Below are 10,045 nucleotides of genomic sequence, written 5' to 3'. Positions count from 1 at the left end.
AGTAAACAAGCAGCGGTAAGTGATAGACCAGTGACCCCAAAGAAGGCATCATGCCCTGCTTAAAGCAGTAATGCTGTTTCTTGGAAACACCCTTGGAAGGGAGGCAGGATTTTCATATCACACTGTGGATTGCTGCACCCATTCTCCTGCTACTATTTAGTGTATTTCTGATCATAAACTTATGTCCTGGTTTTGGCTGGAATAGAGTTAATTTTCTCCCTACTAGCTGGCATAGTGCTATGTTTTGGATTTAGCATGAGAATAATGCTGATAACAGGCTGATGTTTTAGTTGTTGCTGAGTACTGCTTATGCTAGTCAAGGACTTTTCAGCTTCCCATGCTCTGCCAGGTGCACAAGAAGCTGGGAGGGGGCACAGCCAGGACAGCTGACCCAAGCTGGCCAAAGGGCTCTTCCATACCATATGACGTCATGCTCAGTATAGAAACTGGGGGAAGTTGGCCGGGGGGCAGTGATCACTGCTCGTGGACTGGCTGGGCGTCGGTCAGTGGGTGGTGAGCAGTTGCATCACTTGTTTTTCCTGGGTTTTGTTCCTCTCTACCCCTCTCTCATTGTATTCCTTTTCATTACTATTATTATTGTTGTTGTTGTTATTATTACTATTTTATTTCAATTATTAAACTGTTCTTATCTCAACCCATGAGTTTTCTTACTTTTCCTCTTCCGATTCTCTCCCCCATCCCACTGGGGGGACTGGGGGAGGAAGGTGAGCAAGTGGCTGTGTTGTGCTTGGTTGCCAACTGGGATTAAACAGACAACTTACCAGATTCCTCATCAGATCAGTTTGGCTTCTGTTTCTATTGTTTCTATGGGGAGATTCATTCCCCTAATAACAAAAAAAAAAATCTGTTTCCAGTGTCCTGAGTAAGAATATGGCATAGATCTTCAGGGTTCACATTAAAGTCAGGAAAAATATTAAATGAAGGTGATATGAAGACTGGCTGACTCAAAAAGAAGACATTAGGGGACCAGGAAAAATATTTACTTTTATAAAGATCATGAAAAAAAGTTGCAGGAAATATATTCTAGCGATAAATTCTTTCAGCTGGCATAGGTAAAGGGGATGATTCATAAATAGTCAGGAAATTATGAAAAAGATAAATGGTCCAAAATTACAGGAAAGGTAATTTTCCGTGGTTGGTAGGATGAACATAAAAGAACAGACTTTTCTGCTATTACAGTAAGCCCAGTAATATGATACATGCACTGAGCGGCTAAAATATCAGTAGGGTTGAAGCAGCAATGGATTCTGCAATGACTGATGCTGCAAACTGGAAGCATGCAATACATGATCCCCCAGGCTTCTGAATCTGAGAGAAATCTCCCCATCACCTGTTGCCAAACAGTTTCACTTTTAGGACATATTCGTCTCGTGTGACAGAAATTCACCTAAACCTTTTTAATTTTGTCTGATCTGCCATCTTTTTAGAAGAATAGTAGCATCGTAGGCTCCGCTTCCCAACCAGTGTAAAAATAATACTCAAGACACTGATATTTCTGATTATTTATTATGGCACTTTAAAGCATATAAACTCCATTGCTAGGTGTTTCAAGCCAGTTTAAAAAAAAAAAAAAAAAAAGAGGCTTTATGTTTTAGGCAGTATTTCAGTAGATTTTGGTTAAGAATTTTCAGAATGTTACTAGACAGGAAATAAGAATTTTGCTAGGAAAACAAAGAGTCTTATCAAAATAAGGCTTCCTTTCAGTAAAGCATGTATGTGTTTGCTTAAGTTTCCCATGTCCATTGGCTCAGTCCATTGGCACCAGTATATATTGTTTCAGATAAGAAATTTGTGGGTTTGAAACATGAAAAAACCAACTAACCCCTGAAAATACATTCCTCTACTTAAACACCAACAAAGCTTATCTCTTATTTATACCCACCCAATTCTATTTACTCAGTAACACGCAAGTTAGAAACAACTCTAGAGCCTAAACTCTGATTGTCTTTTCTATTTCAGATTTTACTACCTTAGCAATTAAGGATGCTGGTCAAAATTCAGCTTGCTATTAACTGTTTGTTGCCACATATGGCATTATCTTGAACTGAAGGCAGTTTATAGGAGAGCCTAAAACCAAACTGAGTTTTCATAAAACCTCACTTGAAAATTCCACTGTAGTAACAACATTTCCACTTCATATATTTGATAATTTTGTTTAATAGCCTCATAAGTTCAGAATAGTTACATAATAGTTACATCACGGCTTTTAAAAAGGATTGCACTCAGCTACTCAGTCCGTTGAAATACTAGAAAACAGGGAAAAGGAAAATACGGAGTGTAAAGGAGCTCTGTCCACTGAACTGAGTTGTTTGTAGCAAGTTCCTACTGAACAGAAAGATGTCCTCATGCTTTCTGGTAGACTCTAATACACTTGACACCATTCATGTCACATTCCTAGAAGATAAAGAGATGGATTTATTGATTTGCCTCAGTACAGACTATAAGGAAAAAGATCTTTTAGAGTTACTTTTCAGGCTACTGGCCAGCAGCACTCAGGGATCAGAAAGTGGGACTGAACTCACCACCACCAATTGTCCATCCACTAGTTTCCGTGTTATTATAGTCTTCTTGCCATCCCATTCCTGCTCCTGAATCAATGACCCATCATCTTTTAAGCTGACAAGGGTCTGAAAGAAGAACCCGAACATCAGTATTTTACTCACGACATTTGATGGAGACGGAGGCCTTCTAACACCTTATTGCAAAGGAAGAATTCTCATCCCAGCTGACACAATACTAATTTTTCCATTGACATCTACAAAGCCAGGATATTATCTTAAATGTTTTATTGATCATCTTCTTACAGTAGCTCACTGCTTGTTCACTCACTGCTCTGACACATTCCGGCATCGGGCAGACCTTTGACAGCATGCACAATTTCAATTAACAAGAGGAGACGATGTTCTCTGCTCATCTCTTTGTACATGGGCTTTGAGCTTTTGTGTAATGTTTGTCTGATCTTGCAATAATAATAGATGAATTGCCAGTGTGTGGCTGGGGGGGAGGGCTGTACACTGAGAGCACTCACACAAGGAAATGAGAGAGACATATTTGAGGGCTTCTTTGTGTTTAACCTCCTTTTGGATGAATATTCTCCCTACTTGGTGCAGGGAGAAGCTCTTTGCCTTCTAAAACTGGAGATTAGGGACTGTGATTCACATTCTATGTATGCCTTGTGTGTCTGTTATCCCATTGCACACTGAACCAGGCTCTCTTGTTATGCAAATACGAGACTGGGTGGAAAGGTTAACCCTAGGGCTGAATTGCCTCTGATTAAACATGAATGGGATTTCTTTCCACAGGCTTCAATGGAGTGGCATTTGGCTTTAACACGGATTTAGAAGTCTGTTAGTTTTACTAACACAATGCTTCTGCTACAAATTGAAAACAACAAAATACACAAGACATTATTGGTTTCAGCATTTTCCCTCTTTGGAAGTTGCAAAAAAGAAAGAATTTATTTCAACGAGACTTACAGCAACAGCTGTTCCTCAAATAAAGCATTGTTAGTATGGATATCAAAACTGATTTTTAAATAGCATCTCCATCTGTAAAACACTCAAAGAATTGTGTTTTTTCAGTAGAAAATCTAGTATACTGACCTGAGTTTTCCTGCCATCTAATGTATTTTCCTCAAATTTCTCACCAAGCTTGAAGCTGAACTGTGAAGTTTTGAAGGTGCTTTCTGTTTTTACGGTGATTGTGTCCCCATCCTTAATAATGTAAACATCTGGTTTGGCCATGCTTCCCATTTTTCTCATGGCCATGCCCACACCTGCAAGGCGAGAGGCACAGCATGTCACAAAGTCAGTTAAACCCTAAGGCTTAGGTCCACACAAGAATTCAAATACCTAATTCCCATTTAATTAGGCACTTAAGTACACTTAAGAATCAAACCTCAAAAGCCACAAAGAGAGAGGATGTTTTAAATTATCCACTGATGAGGAAGGAAAAAACCTTATTTGCAGCATTATTCTTTAGTTTCCTCAGGGAGCTAGAGCTAAATCTATTTTGCCCTCTAGAGGACTCACAGATGTCCCAAAACTCAGCATTGAATTTTTACAAACAGAAATAAACACTAAACAGGAAAACAAACACAAAAGCTTAAACTAATATAAAATTATTCCTTTCAAGTTCTGAACACTTTAAAAATTCTACAAATTATTTTTAACTGACAGATTAATCCACCTGCATATTTATTTCAACTTAAGAAATACTCTTCCATCACTCTGTAAACAATTGCAAACATGCATTTCTATAATATAAGTTCATCTTCCACATTCAGTATCCAAAGTATGGAATTGCGAATTAAAAAACAACTACCATGCAAAATAGTGCTTACACACACAAAAAAAAAGGACCATGAGAGAAATGGGCTTTGCGAATGACTGAAGATTCATCATCCAGAGACAGCAGCCCTCAAAACTCTTCAGCAAAAAAGATTCACCCTGCCTCAGCCCTTGCGTGCACTGTTTGCGTGGTTTGTTTGAGTCTTTATGATCTGAAGGATGAAGATATGAGTCAGAGGGTAGTCAGGCAACAAACATGAATCCATCAACCTGGAAAGTGCAGATCCGAACCAAGAACTGACAAGCAACCAGATGGAGCGGAAAGTGCCACCAAGTCAGTGAGCGCCTGGGCTCTGCAGCTGGTGGAGTTAGAAAATGTTGTCACGTAACAGCACAGCACTCCCCTGGAGTGGACAGGATACTTGGGTGAGGGCTGAATCCACAAAGCGAAGATTACAGTTTCCTTGGGAGGTAGAAATAGCAAAGTACTTCCCAGCCACTGTTTCTCCAGACTCAACTGAGATTCCAGGACTGAGCCTTAAGCTTGAGACTGCAGAGCAAAAACCAGTCCTCCTCAGTCCAGGTTTTTTGACCAGAACTGAAAATTATTGCCAGTGACCCACACACACCCCCACACTTTTGCTGTCATTCAGTCCAGAGTAATCAGTGAGTTATCTGATCAGTTATGCCTTGGAATCCAACTAAACAGAGATGAGCCGCATATGTTTTCCATATGGCAAGGAGTGGAATTCAAACTTCTTTATCCTCGAATGTTCTTTTATACAGACTGAGCAGAATCTGCAGAATCTCATTTATGGTACATCAATAGGATCAAAGGCAGAGAGTTTCCTAAGTAGTCAGCAAGGGTGAGATCCCATAAAGGAGTGGCTCCTAAAGTGTGACCTGGAGTAAATTTAATTGCCTAAATTGTAATTGTAAAAAGGAAAAGTGACTGGTTTAAGATTGCGATCTAAAAACAAACAAACAAACAACACTCAGTTGCTGCCTACACATGGGAGGTGCTCTGCAGTTGCAGCACTTAATTTCTACTTTGAAGCTGCAATTTGGCACATGCCTAGCCCTGGCTGTTAGACGTGAGCACCGCGGCATCCTAATCCATGGCTGAACTGAGCTGAGCTTAAAATTCTTGAATTTCCTCCACCAAAGTTCTCCCAAAGGGCTCAGTCCAGCAGGCTTTCTCACACCATAGCTACGACATATTGACAGGCCTCTCACAAAATGCAACTACAGCCACCACTGCCTGCAGAGTGTAAATGCAGTGATGCCTTTTGTGGTTTTCACGAAGAGTGCAAGACCTGAATTCTTTCTTCTCTTCCCTCCAAAGACATTCAAGGCCACATCCTCTGCCTCATGAGAAAGTATCCTAGCTTTCAGCAGTGAATAAATGGCAGAAAATAATAGTTGCTGGGCTACACAGCCACTGCAAGGTGTCTTATCACCTGTTGGCTATGACGCTCACAGGGAGGTGGTAAATCTGAACTCGCAGAGGAGGCTCCTGGTGTTAGGTCTGTTCCTGATTCAGTAACTTCGTGTCGCAAAACGTACGGCGACCTGGAAGCGGGGATAACAGGCCAGGACTATCCCCCTGAGATAAGGCTGCTACCCACAGAAGAATCCCAACAGCCTGCGGCAGCTTCCCCACAGGCTGTTGATCCAGTTTGGCTTTCTCGTGAGGAGACACCCAAGGTGACTTCGCGGGGACGCAGCCCAGGCTCAGCGGGTCTGTGCGTGGCCACCCCGGGCGGTGTGAGCCCGGCCCGGCCCTGGCAGCAGCTGCGGCCTCCGCCACCGCCCGCCCCCTCCCCGGCCGGGGCAGCGCGGAGCCGGCTGCGGCGGGAGCCCCGGCGCCGGTGCCACCGCCCCGGGCTGCCCCGGCTCCCCGCCCCGGGGCATTACCCGCAGAGGGAGGAGCGAGCTGGCCTAATCGCGGCCGGGCCGCCGGCACCGGCTGGTAATCTGGGTGCTGCCGGTGGGAGGGGGCGGCTGGGCAGCAGGGAAGGCGGGGACGCGCCTGCTGGCACCGGCACCTGCCTCCCGGCGATTACGGTGCAGAAAGGGGTGCCGACATCTTTAGGGCGCGGAGCCGGAGGCGGCGGCTACCCCGGGAGGAAGGGTCTGCTGCCGGCCGGCGCTCCCTCCCCGGCGCCGGGAGGGCGCGGAGCCCCCGCCGCCGCGCCCCGGAGCGCCCCGGCATCTCCCCCCCGGCCGCCGCCCCCCGCCGCCGGCCCAGCGCCGCGGCCGCGCCCGCCGCGGACCTTGGACAGAGCCTCGCCGGCGGCGGCGGCGGCGCGTCCCCGGCCCGGCAGCCCTCCCCGCCTCCCTCCCGGCGGCGCAGAGCCGCCGGCTCCTTACCCAGCTCCTTCATATACTCGTCGAAGCCCTCGCTGGAGATGAGGCACCATTTGCCTAAAAACGCATCGATGGCCATGGCGGCGGCGGCGGCGGCGCTGGGGCTGGCGGCGTCCCTGGGCAAGCGCGGAGGCAGGAGGACGGGCTGCAGCGGGGCCGCCGCCGCCTTTATAGCGGGGCCGGCGACATGTGCCGCCGGGGAGAGCCAATGGGGCGCCCGCCGCGCCCCGGCCCCTTCCCCGCCGAGCCCCCGCCCGGCGAGTCCCGCCCGCGGCGGCGGCGGCAAGAGCGGGCACGCCGCGCCGCTGCCCGCCCGCCTCCCGCACTCTGGCTGCACCCCGGGCCCGCAGCTCCCCGGGATGGCACGCTGCGCCCACAAACCGCGGGGCGCTTGCCGGGGGGCACCCCGCCGAGGAGATGTCCCAGCCTTAACGCTTCTTCGGACCCCTACTGCGCTGGAGGAGTCCAGTGCGCTGGGCGCTGGCACCCACCGGGTCCAAAACCAGTCTCCGGGATTTGGGCTCCGGGCAATTTTTTGCGGTCTGGGGCACTGAATCCTAAACTAAGCCATTTGTTATGAATCGTGCTTTTTATGGCTAGTTCAAGAACAAGCAAGCATGGGGCATCGTGTGGCACAGAGACAGAGCAATCAGGAGCCAACATCCCAAAACAGTTTATCGAGTTTGATTGCCGGCCTTCCCAGCATCCCCCCAGGTCCCGCTGCTCTATCTCATAATACCGAACTACAGCAATCTGTAGCTTGCTGCTGACCTGGGAGCAGACCTGTTACAGACACACAGTGATCAGGTAGCAAACAAGATCAATCAGAACACAGAACTAATGCAGGTACTTGCGGTACACAGGAAAAATCAAAGCCTGAATGCAACCTCACACTTTAGCACTGGAAAAATGCAGGTTTGGTACCTTGGGTTTAGCCCATATTAAACTGTGATACCCTAATTCCTATTTCTTCAAAGAAAACACAGCAGTTGCCATTGCTGCACACTCACACAGAAGTGCCATCATAAAAAGTATGAGGTACATCAAAAGAAGTACCATTACCAGGCCCCGTGAGGGTTGGGCCAGTCTTCTGTCAAATTTTGTCAGGTGAGCAGAGAGCTTTATGTCATATTCTGTCAGAAAGACGCTATTTCAAAGTCACAACAGAAATCCCGATTGTATCCCTAAGATTTGTTTCTGCCAGCAGGGTTATGCCAGTCTCTGCCTCTTTTGGCCTTGTGTCAGACTGGATGAAACCCAGAACTACTTTCTCCTGACCAGAAGAACAGAAATCTGGACACGCCTGGTGCCTGGAGTTTTTTGATGGAGTAGCCGTGGCTATGTTTCTCTGCTAGTACTTTTGTGGAGGAGTTTGAGATTGCCGTGTCAAAACTGGAGAAGACAGCAAGGTCTCTGTGCTGGTTTCAGAATTTCACAACATGAGAAAGTGCCATGAATCCAAATGTTTGGGTGCAAGGAGGACGCTTCCCTTTACACTTTGCAGTGATGCAACTTAGTAGAGCTAAACTGACTCAGTTTAAAGGTTCAATACTTTCTAGAAAAGGTCAGATTTTTCATACACCAAGTAATCACCTCATTTTTCAACTGAATTTTTTTTAAAAATCCTTCTGTTTAACTATCCTTCCCTACTGAGCTGCCTTTAATTATCTTCCACTTCTCTGACTATATGTTTGCTTTTAATATGCAAACCACGCTATAGCGTCTGCTCATAAGGCAGCAAGCCACGTTGCTTTTTTTGTCATTAAGTTGCTACATTGAAACACAAGACTTTCAACTTCCTTCCACTTTTATGGTGGTTTTTTTTTTTTTTTTTTTTTGGTCTTGCGCAAGAGACTTTGGAATAAATTTTAAATTAGGCTGATGTTTACTACCTAATTCATGGTAGCAGAACCAAAATGCCATCCGTCCTGCAGTTCTTTTCTTGTTGCTTACAGAAAGGATAACTGAAAAGCAATTATATTTAGGGATCAAACAGAATCATCCTTCAGGAATCAGGAAGTCTTCAGTCTTGCAAAATGGGGACAATTTCCCAGAAATAGAAATCTTGGCTTTACTCCATATATGCTAGCAAAGAGTTTGGGATCCATGTTTCTGCCGTGCTGCCTGCAGATGGCTTACAATATGCAAGTAGCATTCAGGTATAAGTGCTGATAATGCAGCAGCAGATGTAAAATCCACTGTTTCCATCTAGTGGTGAGACAGTATTCCTGGATCTGAAGTACATGGAGACCCAGCTACCTACCTGTGCAGAACGTTGCTATGTTTTTGAATCCTCCCACAAGTAATTTGTTTTGATTTATCCTCCTTACAAATTTTTCAGGTCTAGGCATGTAAATTCATATAAGATGTAACACGAAAAAAGAATCTTATATCTCTTTTCTGAAAGGCAGACTGTTAGGATACAGTGAAAAATCTCTCTGAATTTTTACAAAAATGAAATGTTTTGCAAATTAATCCCATGATATAAATTACTAGCTGTGATAATGTCAAAGCCACATCTCGAAACTTCTTTTGAAACAGGATAGTGCTGAAATTTGTGTTATCTCACATAGCAAATAAAGTAACTAGAGGGACCAGAGATGTATCCGTCTGGGAAAGGTACAAGTGGACCGGACTATAAAATGGGTTTTTTTACTATGACAGCACAGTATATATATTGGTCAAGTATTTCAAAGGTGAGGGAATGCAGCTTCCTACTTTGGGAGACAAAATAAAGTGGTCAGAATTTCAGAGATGCTTGGGCCATGGGGCTCTGCCTCTGTAAATCCCAATTCCTGCCTGGTTTGAGGCTAACATCACAGTCAGACGTGTTTTGTGTGTGTAGTCTCCCCTTCTCTCTAGATATACCCAAAGAGAAGCAGCAAATACATGCATTCGTATGGAAAGCGTTCAATTCCTATGCCACATATTACTGTTTCAGCGCAGACAGCTGAAGTTCTCTGAAGTTTTGCTCATTTCCACTTTAGACTACACATTGTCCAAGAGGAGGAGAATCAAACTTACAATGAGAAGTGTAAATTTTTCCGTGGAAATTAGCTGCACGGAAAGCACGTAGCCACAGTTAGGAGCAGCCACCACCTTGGCAGCTTGGGCCTGCCCGCGTGAATGTTTTCCCTAGGTAGTCAAGCCCTTGCATCCCGTAGGAGGGGAGGGTATTGCAGTCCTTCATTACCAAGTGCAAAGAAAAGGACCAAGGCAAAAGAGTGCACGGAGACCTTCACTCTACTCCTTTGGGCAAGTATGTGTCGTGCAGTGATGCTTCATCTGACGTGAGAGTTGAGAAGCTGTGGCCAGCAGTTTTTGAGGTTTCTCTTCACGTAGCCATAGCGTTACCCATAGCATGC

At 45.5% G+C, this 10,045-nt stretch overlaps 1 protein-coding gene across 1 annotated transcript; it reads right to left on the bottom strand.

Moving 5' to 3' along the window:
* Positions 1-2,364: 2,364 nt before the first annotated feature.
* On the bottom strand, positions 2,365-6,759 carry LOC104031733 (fatty acid-binding protein 5). Its single transcript, XM_075705321.1, has 4 exons — positions 6,684-6,759; positions 3,624-3,796; positions 2,544-2,648; positions 2,365-2,415 (listed from the first exon to the last, which is right to left on the bottom strand). The coding sequence occupies exons 1-4, from the start codon at positions 6,757-6,759 to the stop codon at positions 2,365-2,367; spliced, it is 405 nt and encodes a 134-aa protein (XP_075561436.1).
* Between the last annotated feature and the right edge of the window lie 3,286 nt (positions 6,760-10,045).

Source organism: Pelecanus crispus, chromosome 2 (assembly GCF_030463565.1).
Source record: "Pelecanus crispus isolate bPelCri1 chromosome 2, bPelCri1.pri, whole genome shotgun sequence".
Lineage (NCBI taxonomy): Eukaryota > Metazoa > Chordata > Aves > Pelecaniformes > Pelecanidae > Pelecanus > Pelecanus crispus.
This window is presented reverse-complemented; position numbering and strand designations above follow the sequence as displayed.

Excerpts from the sequence above, each read along its gene's own strand:
- LOC104031733 (XM_075705321.1), bottom strand. The coding sequence starts at position 6,759 with ATGGCCATCGATGCGTTTTTAGGCAAATGGTGCCTCATCTCCAGCGAG. Across the intron at positions 2,649-3,623 it reads TAGATGGCAGGAAAACTCAG|ACCCTTGTCAGCTTAAAAGA; the intron begins GTCAGTATACTA and ends TTCTTCTTTCAG. Across the intron at positions 2,416-2,543 it reads TGGATGGACAATTGGTGGTG|GAATGTGACATGAATGGTGT; the intron begins GTGAGTTCAGTC and ends TTTATCTTCTAG.